General features: G+C 35.8%; 1 protein-coding gene across 3 annotated transcripts in view; it reads right to left on the bottom strand.

The window, feature by feature from the left end:
- ATG2 (autophagy 2) overlaps positions 1–20,386 on the bottom strand; it is a 98,779-nt gene that overhangs the window by 24,570 nt on the left and 53,823 nt on the right. For 2 of the 3 annotated variants that reach the window (XR_016249447.1, XM_089385652.1), the window contains exon 11: positions 15,903–16,105. Coding sequence is in view for 1 of the 3 variants with exons in the window: in XM_089385652.1 (XP_089241778.1) it covers positions 15,903–16,105 (203 nt within the window). In the remaining 2 variants the exon portion in view is untranslated. Of the gene's footprint in view, positions 1–15,902; positions 16,106–16,724; positions 16,898–20,386 lie in introns of those variants that run through there. The other variant, XR_016249448.1, reaches the window with a different exon arrangement.

Here is a 20,386-nt window from a genome sequence, read left to right as displayed (position 1 = left end):
ATCCACACAATTGCCATGCATGCTCTAACTGGTGTAGCCACCTTATAATAATTGCAAATAGAAATATGCACTAAGAAGCATTGACTACTTGTTGATTTTAGCAACACCTACAATTTCATTAACCATAAATTAGTTACACAAATCAACTTTTTCCATACCTTGTCACAATAATTAGGCTGCAATTGCCAATCAATACAATTTCTTGTAATACACTATTGTAATAATGTCAATACAAGCATGCTTGATTATCAACTCTCCATCCTATGTATTTTGTTGGTTCAGACAACACTGATGTTGTTCTAAAATTCCAACGCCTTCACACTCTTACAATATTTCTATGAATTATAACGAGTTATTCATGCAATTCTAGCAAAGATGATCACACTTATTCACTCGTTTGGTATGAATACTCCCCCACATCAGATCATTTCTTGATCATTTGCTCATCTCTAGGGTGTTTCTAAATTGGGGAATGTTAATATTACTCAATGGAAGTCACACATCGTTACAAAACAACATGCTTGAGAATTTCAAGAGCCTCACTTAGGCCCCTACAACTTCATTAACCATAAGATAGCTACACAACTTCATTATTTTCAATACCTAGTCAAAAGTTTCAAGTCATGATTGCAAATATTAGCACATTTCTTCATGATTGGCAATGTTAGAACTTAGTACAATTTCTTGCAATGGAATATGGAATGTGTCAAGCTAAGCATGTTTGTTTATCAAGTCTCCACCTCATTTATATTACTAACTCAAGCAAAAACAATAATGTTCTAGGGTCAAATGGCCTCGCACTATAAAATAATTTCTATGAATTCTAAGTTATTCATGTAATTCCAGCAAGTTGAATGCACTTATATACTTTGTGGGATCAATAGTCCCCTTAATCAAATCATTTCCTCTCATAAGACAAGAAAACCATTCAAAAAATGTTCCAAGTGCGTTATTGGCTATTTCTATGGCATTTCCATAAAGGGTAATTCTAGTATTCCTCAACTAAGTTACACAATTACAAATAAGCATGCTTAAGTATATCAAGAGCCTCCAACAAGCTTCATCCCATCATATGACCATGAACACACCATAGACTTGATTGAAAGCAGCATCCCAACCAGTTAGGTCATATCACAATCCTTAACAGTAAAAAAAATTGAGATTGAACACCTAATTCAAGAATTGTTGGATGTGCAATTCAATAGATCCAGTCACAGTGACTTTTGTACACCTGTGTATCAAATAAAAGGATGAAATAAAATTACAGTCAAAGACAACTTTCACATTCCTACAATTGATGATCTAATGGATGAACTTTGTGTGTTGCTACATCCTTTTCCAAACTTTATCTTCATTCTAGTTAAAACCAATTCTATATCTGAGAGAAAATGTTCACAAAACAATTTTCCAAACACATGAGGGCCCTATGAGTTCATGGTTATGTCATTAATCAATGCTCCCTCTACTTTACTTTTTAAAGCTTCATGAATTATATCTTCAAGCCTCACTTGCAGAGGTGTGCTCTTGTCTTTGTTGATGACATTATGAAGCAATATTTCTTGATCTGACCACATTTTCTCATTTATATAAAGTTCTCCAAATATTATAACAAATATATGTAGGCACTTTTAGTCAATAAGGAAGTTGAATTATTTAAGCACATAATTTACTACTATACCAAAATTGCCTAGGACTATGTCAAAATTATTGCCCCACTCACAACCCTTTCTTAGAAAGAATTCATTTCAATCCTTCAATGAGACCATCCAGGTTTGTGTAACTCTAACACATACCCATGTTTTGTCAACGCCAAAATTTATTGAGGTATCATCATTAAACATGACGCTTCAAGAACAAGTCTTGATGCATTGTTGCTATAGAAGGATAGACTCACTTCCTTTGAAATTAAGCACCTCAAAGGTAGAAAACTCTCCAAGTCCACCTATAAGCCGCAAATGTTGCCCATCTTGCATGTAGTTAAGAAATGGCGTCAACATCCATTGGGCAACATCTCAAGGTTAACATTGATAACTCTAGCCTTGGATATCTTTTTGAGCAACAAACTTCTTCCCAAAAACAATAAAAGTGGGTAGCTAAAATCGAGGCTTACGACTTTGACATCATATACAGAAAGGGAAAGGCTAGCATTGCAATTGAACTTTCTAAACAGTGTACAAATACACCCCATGTACATGACATTTTTATCCCCTCTTTTTGACACGATGGATAGAAGAGATCGAGACTAGCTAACATACGAACCCATCCAAATAGTAGTTGATACACCAACTTCAGGATGGTTCCAACCTCTACAACATTACCCCTGGAATGTAGACATTTTGAGGTATAAAAACCATATCTCTTTTATCCCAAATTCTAGTTCCAAACAACAAAGTTGATTTGAATCCCAAGCCTTACTTGCAGCAAGTCATTTAGGATTTTTAAAAATATATCATAGAGTCAAACTCTCCTTTTGAAATGGTTTTAAGGGTGATGTATGTAATTTATATTTTGTGAGACTCACCTGCACAATAAAGGGGAAACTATAAAATCCCTTAGTTTGCTTAGCCACCTACGCATTCAACATCTAGGTTGGGAAGAAATTTCCATGGATTTCATTACAAGACTTTCCAAATTAGAAGGAAAAGATACCATCTTGATTGTTGGCAAACGTATCTAGAATGCCCAATTCTAAACATTTTGTTCCACTACCAAAGCTAGAAAAATTGAAGACATTTTCCTTTAGGTTATTCACAAAATTTCAGGAATGTCCTAAACCGTGACATTAATCGAGATCTACTTCTCATTGACAAGCATAAGGCCAAATTAAGATTTTGAACAAGTGCCCAAAAGGTTGCCTTCATTGCTCACTACAAACAAACAATCCCAATGGTCTGAAAGGCTACCTTTAGCAAAATAGAGGCATAACACCTCAAACCATGAATCATTGAAGACAGCTCCTTTAGAAGCACTTTATAGCTATCCTCCACCAAGCCTTTGACACATGCATTCCTTCTATATCTAAAGATTCAAGCAATCAAAGCTCATAGCTTTCAAAAACCCTAAACTCCTAAGGGACAATCTTGTTAGAAAATCGGAAAGGCAGAAAGATTTCCTATGTTGATAATTACTGGTGATATTATTGTAGTTTATATTCTCTTATGTTCTTATTTTATCTTAGCTTCATCAAGGAATCATCAAAACAAAGCATGAAGATTAACAACACCAAATGTAGGCACTCAACCAAGGCTAAAACCCCTCTATAGGGGAAAACCCAGTCAAACTCTCCACTCGTCAATCAAATTGAGATGGACCAAGACCTTAGACCTAAAAGACCTTCCTCCTCCACCAAGTCAGCCTTCCAATATGATTCAGCAAGCTTTAGTAGTCTCTTCTTGTCCAACAGCTACAACAAGCCAAAATTTTGACCCCAACAACTTCAAAATTTCAAGCCAGCTACAATCCAGAACTTCGACCCCAACAACTTTAGGCCAGCTATAATCCAGAAACTTCAACACCAACAACTTGAGAATTTCGGCCTAGCTATAATCGAGAAACTTCGCACGTGTGAGAGATAGATTGCTCAAGAACTCCATTTTGGTCTTCCAGCTTCTTCAATCCTTCTCCAGCAACTTCGTTATCTTTTTTTGCCTCTAGCAACTATAGATCAAACCTGTTTAGTGAGTGTTCTCCAAATGAATAGAGTTGTTGCCTTTATATAGTGTTTGTGTGAGGTCAAATTCCCTTGATGAGGTCGACTTGTCCTTCTTGAGGCCGACTCAGTGGAGGAGACCTAAAATACCTATTTTGCATTAAAATAAATTTCTTTCTTGATAGATGAAGCCCAAGAAGGATCTTTTACATTATGACATGGACAAGGATGCTTGACATAAACCCTAGAAGCCTACAATGGAGATTTTGACCTAAGAACCATTGACTCAAGCACGAAACCCATGCTTTAATAAGTCAATTTCTTTTATAATAAAATTTATTTTTCTTCTTTTAACAAATACATTACATCATCATGACTCAAATACAATTATGAAGACTGACACTAGTTACATTCCTCAACACTCCCTCTTAACTAGGGAGATATTCATAATTACATATATACAAATGTACATGGAAGATTTCAAATGATATACTCTATGAAGAGTTACTGCACACATAGTGCTCTGATTAGAAACTTGCCAAGGTATTCTAATCAGGTGGAATTAGGTGGACTCAAGCTTTAGCCACTATAGGTACCATCAGAGTTTTAAGCTCTACCACCAACCCAGGGATATAGGTGTGTATCCGAGGTCAAAGCTCCATGACCAACGCTACCCTCCCTGCTTCAAGATCTAGACATCAACACATAGGTCGACCACATGTTCTCTCGAGCATATTCCCATAAGATGCTTTATCTCTCCTAATCAACTAAATCAGATATATCCACCAATCCAAGCATGCTTCAAACGTTCAATCTTTTATGGAGAGATCCTGCACAATCACAACCCCAATCAGTAATAAACTTTCAAATGTATATATACAAGTAAACACAAACCTTCGGGGTCCTCAATCATTCTGATGTTGCTTATATCATCTTCAATCTTATTGGAAGTTTTCCTTTTCCATTTCTTCAGCAACACCAAATACAGTCTCAATACTTCTCAAGTCTTTTGTTTATAACTTCATGAATCACGAACATTCATCTGTAGTACTTTCATTCATTCAGTTTCATTCTTACTTCAAGGTATTCATTATGATTGTCATAATATGCCCTCCCTCTCAACTGGAGAGATATACCCTTTCTTCTATCCAGGCTCCCTCTCAACTTGGGGAGATCAACAACTTCATAACTTCGGAGAAACTTCATTCTTTCAAGACTTCATTCATGGCATCAAGGTTATCTTGATCATCATCCCTCTGATAGCTTCCTTCATCATGCTCATCATTATCATCTTCAACTTATGAATATCTTGAAGATTATGTACCTGCAAATCTTCAACAGTAAGTACAACCAAATACAAATATACAGAAGCATGAAGACAACTATAATATGTTTATCATGTCATTACAATGGAAGCATCAAAACATTCAAACTTTAGACATCAAATACCTAAACCTAGTTAGGTTCATAATCAGCAAGAGACACATCTTTTTATATACTAGTCTTCAACTTCTTACTAGGCTTTTGTCATAAACCCTAGACTTCATCTTCGAGACATAAAGCCTTAGATATCAGCAATTCAATAACAATCCAATCATAGTACAATATATCTAAGGTTTCAACAATAAGTTTTTAGAATTACATGTCAGACTCTACTAGGGTTTGTTGCAAACCCTAGTATTTTATCATCAAAACTAAATCATATCGAAAACAATATCCTAGAATATCAATTTTTACTAGGGTTCTGTTACAAACCCTAGATTTCACAAACTAAATCTTAAGTTATTATACGTGTGTATAGACAAACAATTTTATTCAGACTAGGGTTTCGATCATACAAACGAATATACACCAAGGGTTTCATTCCTAGGATCTTATTATAAAGGTTTTGTTCATGAACCCTAAATCACCAAACCCTAAAAATCTAGGGTTTCATTATATTACCTAGACATTAACTGCAAACCCTAAAGGACTAGGGTTTTATCATAACAATACCAAAACCCTAAATTTCAAAAGAATAGGATTTCATCATATGTTCTAGACAAACCCTAAGAAGACTTAGGGTTTCATTATTAACATTGGCATACCCTTAGCATTAAGAGGCTAGGGTTTTACAGTGAACCCTAAAGGTTAGGGTTTCACAAGAATGATCAAAATGATAGTATAACGAGGGTAGATTCAATCCAATGATTAATCACCCTAAAAAGAATCTTTAAGATTCAAAATCTTAGACATAACAATGTCAGTAATGTAAAGCAAATTTCAAAAGAGAATGAACATACATTTTCTATGAAGAGAACCTTGTAACAAAACTTGTAGTTTAAGACATACCTTGAATTGTTCTTTAACAAACCTTGTAGGATATCAATTCTTGAAGGGCTTCCTTTGCAACATAACTTCTTCCATGCTTCAAGTTTATCCTTTGAAGTCCCCTCCATAACCTTTGTGTATTTTGCAATCTTTCTTAACCAAGCAAAATATAAAAGGTTATTAGCATATAATACGAACAAATCTTGATGTGAGGAAGAAACCAAACATGTAAAGATGAAACAAAGAAGAAAATGCTTATCTTTTGGTAAAATGGTGGAAGGCTCCCTCTTAACCTAATCTTTATGAGGGACGACTACAACTTATCAAAATAATTGAAAAATGTTCTAACAAGACATATTAGACCTACAAACTCTAGAAATCAAAACATAAAGGAAAACAATACAAAACTTAGAATAGAAGACTAAGGATATGTAAGAGAGCACTTAGTAGTATGTCTTTGACTTTCGGTTCTTCAGTCTTGTTCTTCTTAAGTGGAGCTTCATCAGTGATATTTGTTTGTACCCTATCTCTCTTCTTATTCCTTGGATTCTCAAGACATTGATTTTTGTAATGACCCATCTTATGACAATTGTAGCATTCAATCTTGGATAGGTCAACTTTCTTCTTTGGTCCTTTGAACTTCTTGAAGGTTCCCTTCTTCTTGTGATGAGCAAAATAGGCATTAGAGGTGTTTTCTTCTTCATCCTCCTTGTTGTTTACTAATAATATTCTAACTTCTTCTTGACTGCATGCATTCCACATTTGTTCGAATGTTGGAGTATCCTTCCAACTGCTAATTCCTGATGCAAAAGCACTCCAAGATTTTGGTAGTCCTAGAAGAGTAGCAATTACAAGCTCCTTTTTTGGTACAACTTCATCTATTGCTTGGAGTTCATCTCTTATTCTAGATATCCTTACAAAGTATGATGATACAATATCGTCTCTTGTCATCCTTATTGTCCTTAGTTCATTCTTGAGGCTTGCTATTTGACCAATGTTCTTGATGGTGAATAATTTGGAAAGAGCTTCATACATTTCTTGAGCGGAGTCTATGTTGGATATGTATGGAATTAGGTTGTCCTTTACTCGATATACTATCAGATTCATGGCCAAGATTTTAGCTTCTTTGAACTTCTCCTTCTCTGCATCATCTATAGGTTTCTTGACTTTTCCTTGAACAAGGTCCAAAACTTGATGCTTAGCGAGGGCGAGATCTATCCTCTTTTTCCATTCCCTGTAGTTGGAGGATCCTTCTAGCTTGTTTTCTCCCTTCATTGTAGTTGACATAGTTCCAATAGATAGTATTCTCCTTGTATAGTCCTTTTCCTTAATGACCTTCCTTTGATCCCCTTTTCCTCAATAGATCTTCAAGCTATCTCTTTCTTCCTTCTTCACCTTAGCTTTGATACCATGTTGGAAAATCTGAAAGGCAAAAAGATTTTCTTATGTTGATAATTACTTGTGATATTATTGTACTTTTATTATCTTCTCTTATGTTCTCCTTTTATCTTAAGCTTCATCAAGCAATCATCATAACAAATCATGAAGATCGACGACACCAAATGTAGGCACTCAGCCAAGGCTAAAACCCCTCTATAGGGGAAAACCCGATCAAACTCTTCCATTAGTAAATCAAATTGAGATAGACCAAGACCTTAGACCTAAAAGACCTTCCTTCTCCACCAAGTCAGTGTTGCAATATGATTCAGCAAAATTCAGTGGTCTCTTCTTGTCCAGCAGCTATAGCCCAGCAACAACCCAAACTTTTGACACCTAGCAACTTCAGAATTTTGGCCCAGCTACAATCCAGAACCTTGACCCCAACCACTTCAAAATTTTGGTCCAGCTATAATCTAGAAACTTCGACCCCAGCAACTTCAAAATTTTGGCCCAGCTATAATCTAGAAACTTCACACGTGTGAGAGATAGATTGCCCAAGAACTCAATTTTGGTCTTCCAGATTCTTCAATCCTTCTCCATAAACTTCACTACCATTTTCTGCCTCCAAATGAGTTGAATTGTTGCCTTCATATATTGTTTGTGTGAGGTCAAATTCCCTTGATGAGGTTGACTTGTCATTCTTGAGGTCGACTCAGTGGAGGAGACCTAAAATACCTATTTTACATTAGAACAAATTTCTTTTCCTTTCTTGATAGATGAAACCCAAGAAGAGTCTTTTACATGACATGGACATGGACAAGGACGCCTGACATAAACCCTAAAATCCCACAATGGAGGCTTTGACCTAAGAACCATTGACCCAAGCATGAAACCCATGCTTTAATAAGTCGATTTATTTTATAATAAAATTTATTTCTTTCTTTTGACAAATACATTACATCATGACTCAAATACAATTATGAAGACCGACACTAGTTACATTCTTCAACAAATCTTACACTGTCACGTAACCAAATGAAACAAAAAACAAATAAGAATCGTTCAAAGTGACAATTTGACAAGGGTGATTTGATTTACCATCTCGCCTTCAACCTTTAAAACAAGGATCCATCAAGAAAAAATGTAGCCAAAAGTCATTACAAAAGCTTTATGGACTCTACAATATCCTAGGATCCATCTTAACTTTGGATCTACCAATGAAGAGGGATCAAATCTCTTGAGGTGAAAAACCTCTTTTAGAGTGGAATGAGATTTGATCCCTCTTGGTGCTTGGTAGATCCGGAGTTAAGATGGATCTAGGTTAGTTTAATGTTGAAAACAGTAGCGAGAAATTGATTCCCTGATTTGTGCCTTGATTCAAGGAGACAAATTTGAGCTCCTTCTTGTGCATGCTCGAGTTCCTAAAATTTAGGAGTGTCCCTAAAAATTAGAACGGGTTATTTTTGCAATTAACTTATGTGTTAAAGTGGAAGGTCAAGTTATTAGAGTTCTAATGCGAGTTAATTGAGGAAAAGAATGTGTGTTTGAGTCTCAAATCCTTGACTTGAGATAGGACAAGTTGCATGAGTAGTTAACTCATGCATGCTAAATCAGTCACAAAACCAAACTCCTTAATTAGAAACTCACTAAGCTTAGCCATTCAAATGGCTTTAAAAGGGGGAACCATTAGACGAAATTTCACCCTAAAGGAAAAATCGAGAGATTAATAAAAAAAATGCCATATAGACAATTTTTTAATATTACTTTACTTTTATCTATGTTCAACAATATTTATTAGCACGAGATTTAATTAAAAAAATTAATATACTATTTCTAATTTTTTACTTTTATCGAAATCCCTCTATATATGACACATTTATTAAAAAAGTTAAAAAATAAAATAAAAAATTAATTAAAAAAACAAATATATAGATATATAATTACCTTTTTGCTGTTTTTTATACGGTGGTCTACCAAGGCCACAATTTCCCCTGAAATACATTTGTTGGCATCCGGTAATTTGTCTTTTATGGAATATGTTTTTTAACTATTTAACTATTTTATATATCTTTTATATTTTTGGCTGGAATCTAGTAATTTGTCCTTTTTGGAATACGTTTTTTAACTATTTAGTTATTTTATATTTAACTGTTTTAAACTATTTAACTATTTTATATTTAGCTATATATTTTATATTTAACTATTTTTTTGGTGTTTTATATATATATTATTTTTAACTAATTTTTTTGGTGTTTTTTTTTGGGCATGTTTATTAATGTCAAATGGGCCTGCATTTTTAATTTTTAATTTTTCACTAATATCAAGATTTACATTGCATTAATAACTTTTTTTATATTCTAATTCATATGGCTATGGGTAAATAACATTAATAAAATATTTCACAAATATCCAAATTAATAATAAAATATTTCATCAATACCCAAAATTAATAATATAATATTTCACGGATACCCAAATTAAACAATTTAAAATTATGTAAGACACGTACTTTTTAAATTTAAATGATTTTGATTGGTTTACATATTATGACATGGAAATTACGTGAAAATTTCATGGAAACTTTTAGGCTGAAATTTCCTCTAATGGAAGGCGCAATTTATTTATTATCTTGTGAGCATGAGTTGGTGAGACAAGATAATAGTGCTGACGGGTTTGGTTGCACAGGTTTGTTTGTGTGTGAGCTTGTAAGAGAAAAGAGTGTGCAGGTGAGGCTTGTGCATAGGTTGGCAGAGGGCAGTAGAGATAAGCAGTCTTACACAGGTTTCAAGCTTAGATCAAGCAGGAACGACAAGTGTGTCTTTCAAATTGAAACAATTGTATTTTATAAGAGATCAATTGCTTAGTTTTTGTTCTCATTAAAATTCTCATCAAGCAGAGGGTTTTCCCAAAGTTGGGTTCCCTAGAAAAATTGTTGTGTTCTCTTGTGTAAATTGTGTATTTATTTCTGTTCTATTTCGCTGCAAAATTAGTAGAGAAATTATGTGTCTATATGAAAAAAATGTAGTTTTCAGGTTGTTTACTATAGCAGATCAGAATTTCATAGATTTACATTTTATATATATATACACAGAGAGAGAGAGAGACCATTTGAAAAACCATGGGTTGTCAAAACCTAGAGCCCAAAAACTGCCAACAAAAATTGACTATTTTACTTCAATTTTATTTTAATTATTAATTTTTATTTTTTTCTAAATTTTTTATTTATTTATTTATTTATTTATTTATTTTTATGTAATTTGACCGAGTTAAAATGTTTACATAATAGGACAAAACAAGACATTACAACATCTATTCCATACTAGGCTAGAGAGCACCTCTCGGCGCAAAGATAGTCAACAGTATTGGGGAAGTGGCATATGCCTTAAACATACCAACATCTTCACACATGCACAATATCTTCCAAGTTTAAGTTCATTGGGTGGCATGTTAAAGTTCAGACAACATTCCCTAAGTTAGATGAAGGCAACCTCATTTTGGAGCTAGAATCAATTATAAACACTTGAAGCCTGCAGCAATGTCACAATATCGTCACTGAGTATTTAATCAAATGGAAGAATCTTCCTTTTGATGATGACACTTGAAAGTAGAGAAAGATAGATTAAGCTTAAGATAATTTTATAAACGTCCAAACCATTGACCACAAATAGGTCAAAAGCACTACTATGTACTATGTACAAGAGTATGGGATACAAAGTGGAAGCGCAAAGGTCACTCCTCTAAGATAAGATAATTCTATCGATGTCCAACTATTGACCACAAATAGGTTAAAGGTAGTGTTAAGTACAACAATGTGGTATATAAAGTGGAAATGCAAAGGTCACTCCTATAAAAGCATGACAAAAGCATACCTAAACTTTGCTACACTAGATAAGATATATGGTCTAAGAACATGAAATTGAGAAGCAAAGTGGCAACACAAGAACATCCAAGAACTCAAAACCCAATAACAAAAGCTCTATTCAATATTGTGACACCTAGGGGGCACTGGTCAACAACCCCCAAATTTATATCTCCTAAGATTTAGGCTTAATGAAGCATCTAAAAAGGAACCCAAGATAAATGATTAATGAAGCATCTAAAAAGAAGATATAGAAGCAATGGGGAGTCTAGTTTGAGATATGTCTGTTTTCTTGAGATTTGGTGGAAGTCTCCTATTTGTAATTTTGTTGGTGTCATGAGATTTGTTTCAATATCTAATATGAAACTCCCATAAGGGAATCACTAGCTAAAGCCCAGATGCTCTGCCAAGGTCTCACAAATCTAACAGTTAATAAAGTTATTTTGTCTCCCTACCTCTTAGTGCATTTGTCTATCGAGAGCACACAAAAGAAAGAGGTAACGAGCTTGCAGGTGTCAATTTTGAGTAGGGGTGATCAAAGTGAGTCAGGGCTCAAGCTAAGGGCCTCCCTCAAGTATAGGAGGGCCTCCCTCAAGTATAGGACCAAGCATCTCTAGTCAAAAAACTAAAAGAAGGTAGACAAATTGTTCTTTGACTCCTTGAAAGGACAATGAAATTAAACTATGATCTCTTAATAGATGGGAAACTCAACAAATGAAGTGCTCCTCTGCCTTCACCGAAGTGGCAAGGCTAGAAAATTTTATCCCCCTATGTGATACGATGATCAATTTCAACAAAACATTGACGAGAACCCGCCCAAAACTACCCAAGAGGGATCTTAAGAGCATTTATCCAATGAGTAAGAGTGTAAGAGGGCAAAAAAATTAGGTTGCCCCTCAACTTCATCAAGTGCTTTGCATAGGAGGCCATCTTGGGATATCCCTTTGGTAGATTGGCATGTGTAACCTAGACAAATTGTATAAATATGTCCTCTCTAACAATCTTATTCAACCTGTGCTTGGTCAATAAGGTCAAGTAGAGGCATTAAGAGTATCTGAAAGGGAGGAGGCAATCCATCAAGATACCAATGATGAAACATCTAGAAGTTTCCGACAGGAACACCTGGAAACATGACAATCCCTCCGCTTCCCCCTCAAACAAATGGAAACGTTGAAAGAACCATCACACGCTCACACACACACACACAAATAACACATTCTCTTGCAAGAGAAGATAAGAATGATAAACATGAATGACATTTTTTAAGGAAAACCATCTCTACAATAACTCACATAGAAGATTTCATGATGCAAAATCCAAAATTAACCTTTATAGATGAGGGTAAACATCCAAGATTCCAAAATCAAACTTCATACATCAAACTTCATAGATGATTTCATCATACAATAACTCACATAGATGATTGCATGATGCAAAATCCAAAATTAACCTTTATAGATGAGGGTAAACATCCAAGATTCCAAAATCAAACTTCATACATGAGGCTATGCATCTAAACCCATACTTTGTACATGAGGTCATATTTACTGGTAATGAAATGAAACATGAGCTACAGACAAGTAACAGAAATGCACCAAAGCTTGCTCTCAATGCTCTAAAGACTAAAACACAAGTAAAATGCTTGTTGTTGTTGTAGGAAGCTCCTCTTGTTGAATAATGTGCGAGCAATGATTGAATGAAGTGCTTTTTATGGTAAGGAAGCTGTTATGGTTTCTAGCGACTTCTAAATTCTTTTTTTAAATGAATGTAAGTTTGACAGTGATTAGAGATCAATTTTAATAGTAGATTAAGATTTTTTTGGCCATAGAAGGGCCCCACACCCTTCTTGGGGCCATCAGTTGTACCATTTGTGTTAAAAGTCCATCACTTGTACCATATGGTGTTTTCAAATTGTGAAACATTGTACAATATAGCCAGCAGCATTTCAATGGTGCCTCAATATTTCTAGATGCTACAGGTATGAGTACATTGAGTTGGGGGTCATTTCCTACAACATAGCAACTAACTAAAGTAGATAGGTTACCTCTGCAAACCAACAATGAGCCCAACAAAAAGTGCTAGAAGTAGCTATGGCCTTTGAAGTAGCGTAAGCAAGATAAGGGTAGCAATCTCTATCGGCTAGCAACTCAACATAGCCCTGGACCCAATGCAGAAGGGTGACCAGACCAAATACAATTTCAATCCTACAAGGGTGGGCCAAAATCTCGGTCTAAATAATATCTTGGGAAACTGTCATCTTGCATCTCATGATACAATGAAGCATGAGGCATTAAACTCTCTCTGTCATGGCCCAACTCAACTCAAGTAGAATAGGACCCCAAATCTCACAATTGTTTAGCACTATGGGTCTGATAACATTGTCCATGCAATCTACCCTAGATGACATGTCCTGAACATGGTTCTGAAAGCATTAGCACTCGCGGGGAGCAAGGGACATCTAGCCTTTATTGATCTAAAGCTAAAGGGCTTTCCTCACCCCAAACCTAGGCCCAAAGAAAGACACCTTAAGAGGATTTCATTTAAAAGTACCTATTACAGCAAGTCTAGTGTGAAGCCCCACTAAGCAGATCCAGACCTTATGGCAACAAGAGATCGGCCAACAATGTCACCTTCTCCAGCTATTTAGTGGCAGATTAAATCACAAGGGAGGCTTCCCTGTATAGATCACCTAAAGGGTATTCAACAAGAAGGGTTTAAGGTGATGCAAGGTCAAGTGATTGGGATAAGGTACTAGCGGAACCAACAAGCCTAAGATACTCTTTATCAAGGTTCAACTACTTTATGCTTAGACCACTTAAATGGGTTAGAGAGCTGTTATAAGTGAACGTTTGATAGATATTCAATGATATGGCATGCAATGTCATATAACAGCTAGAAGAAATAGTCTTACAATGATGGATCAATAAAGGAACAAATCCATCAATTAGGCATGCAAGGTTTGGGGTATGCAAGTGAGTTTTATGGCTAAAATATGCATAAAACTGCAATAGAAAATCCCTGCGACCTAGAAATAGATCCTGAAAAAGACCGTCAGATCCCTAAAATATGAAACATATCCGACATCATTGAGGCCACCATCATGCATGGATCCCAATCAAAAATAATTTTTAAGGATTACTGCCACTTGGTGAAACCCCAAGGGCAGTGATATCAGTAAGAAGACACCTCCTCCCTTCCAAAGCCTATCATAGGAAGTGAATCTTCAGTGAGCAGTGAGCAAAATAACACCGTGACTCCTGAACAGTGAGGTTGAAAGTTTTGAAGCTTCAGTTGTTGTAGGGAGTCAAGCTTGTGCAGTGTGTGAAGAATTTGGTGCTTGCTTCTAAGATTTGGAACAAATAATCAAAGCTATATCAAAGATTAATGATGCAGTCACTTCATTAAAGTCTAGACGTTAGTTACAGCCTACAGGTTTGATGTTGTTCAGTACTCAAACTTCACTGTCTGTTGTCTCAGGTCTGTTTGTTCCTGTAGAGTATGGACTATAAGACTGTTAGTCCTTAAGCTGCTCAGCAATATGGACAATGCTTGTTTTTACTTGATGGATTGTGAACCTTTGCTATTTCTCATTAAGGCTCTTACCTGTATACTAAAACATGTCCAGACTCCACATCCTTCTAATGTATTTCAGATATGTGTTCGTTCATTTTTTGTTTCAAACTATTTTCTAGATTTTAACCACAAACTCAGTGGTAATGCGGATAGCTGTACAGCTTCTTTTGACATTTATGATTTATATTAGTTAATAAAGATGAGGAAGTTCATGTTTAGAACCAACGCAAGACTCCACATACTTCTAATGCATTTCAGATATTTGTTGGTTCAAATATTTTCTAGATTTTAACCACAAACTCACTGGTAATGCGGATAGCAGTACAGCATCTTTTGACATTTACGATTTCTATTAGTTAATGAAGCTGAGGAATTTCATGTTTAGAAACAATACCATAAGATGACTACAAAATTTGTTTCCAATCATATCTGTAGTCTAATAACTACTTGTCAAACTGTACACAACAGTTATATTGGGAATAGATGTGCACATCTAACACCCTCAAAAGATTTAGTCACTGAGGCCTTTTGTTCTTAACCATGTTCACTGTTTCACTGTTAGTATTATGATTAGCCATTATTGGATGGACTATTGACCTTTCACCTGTTACTTGTTACAGTGTTACCTTTACCTGTAGGCTGTTCCCTTTAAATTTAAGCTTTACCATACGCCATACTTGAGTCCTTGCCATGTGCAACGCACTTTCAGTCTTCATATTTATATATTACTGATGATGATTATCAGATTATCATTTATAATGTTGTCACTCTTTACTCTAATTTTTTTTAATTATAGAAAACTGTAAATAATAAAAGTACTTGCTGTTTCCCTGTCATATCCAGATCGTGGCTTTTCAAAAATATGGCAAATCCATACTCAGATCCTGGTAACTTGGCTAAAAAGTAATAATTTGTGAACTAATGCAACTTCTCCAATGCAAGCTGAGAGCGCGAAACCAGTAACTTGTCCAATCTAGATTCTAAACTACCATACCAACAATGCTACATGATGGAACCATAAGTGGAAAAGAACTCATTTCCTGTCTTATTAAAAGCATAGATAATCTGACCAAGGAATGTAAGCATGGGTTATTTTATTGTACTAAATAATTTTATAAGAATATATGGTACCTGGCGTAGCCCCTGACGTGCATCTCCCGGTTGATTAATTTTCCCTGCTACCTCTAAATTATCTCTTGACGTAAGTGAAAATGATGGTGGAATGCCGCCTAATGCAGATTCTGTATGAATAAGGATTCCATGAGCTCCTGCTGCCAAATGAACCCCACACCCTACAGCTTCAAGTGAGATGCTTCGGAGGAATGCAATCACCCCTAGAGAATTCCACAGCACCAAATAGTCAGAACCTGATTTTCTTCTGTTGTTGGGAAAAAAATGAAGTCCCAAACTTGTAAATAAATAGAAATGTGTACAGACATCATTCACCAGAAGCTTAAAGCAAACCACAATTGATCACCAGAATTTTGAAGAAAAGGGTAATTGCGTGTATAAAAGAAATGTACAAAAGGGAATTTTAGAAAAAGACAGCAAAAGAAAGATAGAAGCACTAAGCAGCACTTAACCATGTTAAACCACTACTCCAACAGACATAAGTTTCGGATTGAATGAGTATTTCCTTAGTCTTACTTAATTTCTTGGATAGCCACACTTTAGTCACTTCATTCTTAATGATCAATTAGCTTCACTCAATAATTAGCTAAACCATACCTTCTAGGAACCCCCTCCTCATGATCTGCATTACTTATTGTTTTTTAAAATGACCTTTCCTACACGAATGCATACTAGTGGTCCAGTTCTTCTTTGGGGCAGACTAGTCTTCTTTTTCATTGAAATGTGTTATGGATCTATTGTGTATGCAGCATTTCAAAAGGTTACTTGATCGAGAATAACCAGATCTCTTTATTCCATCTAGCTGAAAGCCATTTTGCTTACCATGTCTCTGTCATCTCCAGGTGTCTAGGTATCCAAAAGTAGGTTTTGTCCACCTTTCAAATATTAAAGAATGCCAATATTTAAGAAACTAGCTTTAGCATCAAAGTTGTCCAAAACATCATTTCTTCTTTTCAGACTCATTTTGTGGATGTATCACATAGATTCTGCTTCATCTGCAAAGAGAAATTTTACCCTGATTCTCTAAGCATCAGTCTTATATAGTTGATGGCAATCCTCGGAAAGATAAAGGACACATATTAAACAAAAATAGTAGAGATAATTAGAAGATAATTCTCATTGCAATTTATCAAAACTTCTTTGCATCAGTTATATAAAAGAAATTCACTTGAATTTCAGATTCAGATTTTGAGTCTTGACCATTAAAAATTTGCATATTCCCACGTAAAATTTAACCACCATACAAAAACAAATGGGATAATCTAGAGTGCAAGCATGCACCTCCTAAAGGAAAATAATCTTTATTTGGTTCATCTAAGGAACCAAAGCCAACTCTTGGGTCATAAGACACCAGAAAACAGATTTCTTTTTTATTCATTTTCCTTTTTTGAGCAAGTACATATTATATTACAATGCTCTTCAGTAGGTCACTCGAGACATAGATAATGTCTCATGTGGGTTCCTCCCCCAAAATAGGCAAGAAGAGCTTACATGTCAGCCTTAACCCCCAATTTTAATAAGTTACTACCTTTCACTAAAAATCTATATTCTAGCTGTAATTTGAGTTGCTGCTTTTACTTTTTAAAGATCAGTAACTCCCCCAAAATGCAGCAGGGAAGATTCTTCATTGAAAGCTTCCCTGTACATCTTTCTATGCAAAAATTGATGTGGCAAGGCGCATGGGTGCCAGATCTCATTGCCATTCCTCCAAATCATCCAAGAGACTGCCTAGAACTTTGCCCCCGTTAATTCTTCAGTTTCTAGATTCAATCTGCTACATTACAATCATTTCTTGTCAACTCAACACTCTTTCAAATTTACTCTTCACTTCCAATCATAATAAGTAATTTTTAGAGAACCCCTTCCCCCCCCATCTGTTACAAGGCACATTGGGCTTCAGAATAGAGATACAAGAAGCAGAGATCTGGTGGAGTTCATGGATGTGGGATTTTGCTTGCCTCATTTGTCACTTTGTCTGATCTAGTGTGTCAATATTGGATTCTAACAGGCATGCTAGATAAATGTGGATTCAGGCTCAACAAGACCTGGCCCACAAGGATGTTTTCATTGCTAGTGATCTCTCAGTGTTCTTCTCCAAGGATATCATTCTTCCAGGCAAACTCAACACATGCACTAGCATTTTAGAGACATCGATCCTAGAACAACTACTATCTCTATTGCATGGTGGCACCAAGACACCTATGTCTGGTCCTCTCCAGAGACTTTCTAGGAAATGCTTTCCACATGACATTTTATTTTACTCATTAAGATGCTAACAGCATAAGACAACACTACCACCTATTTGTCAGGTATCATTGGGTTTCAACATTTAGGCACAAGATGCCGAGATCTAACATGGCTCCATGGGTGGAGCTTACCTTATTCACAACTATCTCCGATACGGATGGTTAGTATTCGCCTCTAACATGCATCTAGATATGAGGATTCAGATTCGAAGGGGCCCAAACCACCCTACCTCTCGGAACTTTTGTTGTCATTTATTATTGCTCCCAAGTCTTTAAGCTATCTGCTTCAATTTGATGGTGACCCCTTGATGTATAAAAATATTTCTCAATACTCTTCTCTAGGCAAATCAATCCCTAGGCTATTGTGGTTGACTATGCTATGGCTAGATAGGACTTTCTAACCCATATCTGCAATCTCTTTTTCTCACCCACTCCCTTGTCAACCATGCCTACCTAGACTTCACCCTCCTAGATATTCCTCTTTCCCATCTCCTCCAAGATTGTATGAATACCCACGTCCAATAAATCATTTCAACATCAGTGCTTATGTTTTTTGCCTCTCCCAAATTATCTTGCATTGTTTTGTTTTTCTTCTTTCAATACAACCACAACTAAATACAATTTATTATCAAACCTCTAAGACACCTTTGGTTCCTACCCCCAAACCATCCACCATGAAAATTTTGTTCAACCCCGTCTAGTTGTCCCATTAACTAATGGCGGTAAGTACAATATCCATTAGCTAATGGCGGTAAGTACAATAATGAATGCAAGTTCACTTTAATTTTTCACACCCAAGCTCTTGGCCCTAAGATGGCTTCCTATTGTTAGCATTTTTTGCAATTGAAAGATGACCTCATTGTACATCCTAACTACAATCAACATCCATGGTCACATGGCCTCAAGATTTCACTTATCTAGTTGAGGATTTGTTCTTGCCAACTACACCTTGAGTTTGATCACCACAATCCTACAAATAGAGAGGGTTTTCCAAATTGTTCTTTGCAAAATACTATGATTGAGTACTTCATCTTCAAGTGCCCATATATTATGAGATCCAAGGGTAACTATTGTCTATAATGTGATTTTAGTGAGTCCCTTGCTACTTCCTTCCACTATTCAGATCTAAGATGTTTAGCTCTTCACATATGAGACATGATCACTCACACACAACAAATCCAGTGGCACTTATCCAAACTCTATCCTACTAGGTTGATAACATCGTTCTTCCAACCTATCTAGGCAAATGGTGGAACTAAGCATCTTGAAAATTCCCCAACCATAAATGCGGATGACATTAGGTCAATGACACAACACACATCCTCTCATACTATCAATGTACACAATGCTTTCACAACCCTATTCCTGCAATCATAAATGTTGGGAGATCTTTTGTTTGACCAATGTATGGCCCCTCCCAAGATCACCCAACCAAGCCTACTCAACATGAAGCACTCCATAGAGGAGATTATCAGGGTCTACATTGGCTCTTTCACAATGATTAATGAGGACAATGATAGCTCCACTCCCTCCTCTACTTCTAGTGTTGAGTAGTATTTTGTAATATCCCTCTTGGGGATATTACCCTTAGGGTGCAATGATGAGCTAGGGTTTTCAATCAGCCATGAATTGTATTTCATAACAGTTGTGCAATGTTCATCAAACTATGAAATGGTGATACTCTTTATTGAATACACAAGTAGTATAGCAAAGAACCCAAGCCACAATAGATTTCGCAAGCAACTCATACTTAATATCAATTAGTGATTATAAACTAACTAGTAATTATCTGTATAATTAATCAATTTTATTAATTATATGAATAGAATGAATATTAATGATTTACATTTTTTATTTTGTTAATAAGTATTATGAATAATTTTTATTTTATTTTTGGTAATAAGTGGAATGAATTATCTTTATTTTGAGTTATAGTTGGATGATTAAAAATAAGAATTAATAATTTAACGCTTCAACCGCCCACTTGAAAATTTTCCGCTCGCTCTGCATCTCTTGGGCTCAGCTCTGCCCTGCCCGATCTGGGCGTGGAGCTCTGCGTCGCCGGAGAGGCCTTTGGTGTGCAGGGCGTTCTGGATTGGTGAGGGTTGATCTGAGTTGGTGTATGGGGTCCCTGCTTTGACCCCCGCCCCTCAATCCCCGACCATGACGAATGGAGGTGAATCCCTTCCACCTTCAGATCTAGATGCATTCTAATCCCTTGTTGCTGCAGCTGATAAG

The sequence above is a fragment of the Pinus tabuliformis genome, chromosome Q, assembly GCF_031772625.1.
Source record: "Pinus tabuliformis cultivar Carrire ecotype Pingquan chromosome Q, CPIR1, whole genome shotgun sequence".
Lineage (NCBI taxonomy): Eukaryota > Viridiplantae > Streptophyta > Pinopsida > Pinales > Pinaceae > Pinus > Pinus tabuliformis.
The sequence above is the reverse complement of the archived record's forward strand: the minus strand, read 5'-3'. Positions and strand labels throughout refer to the sequence as shown.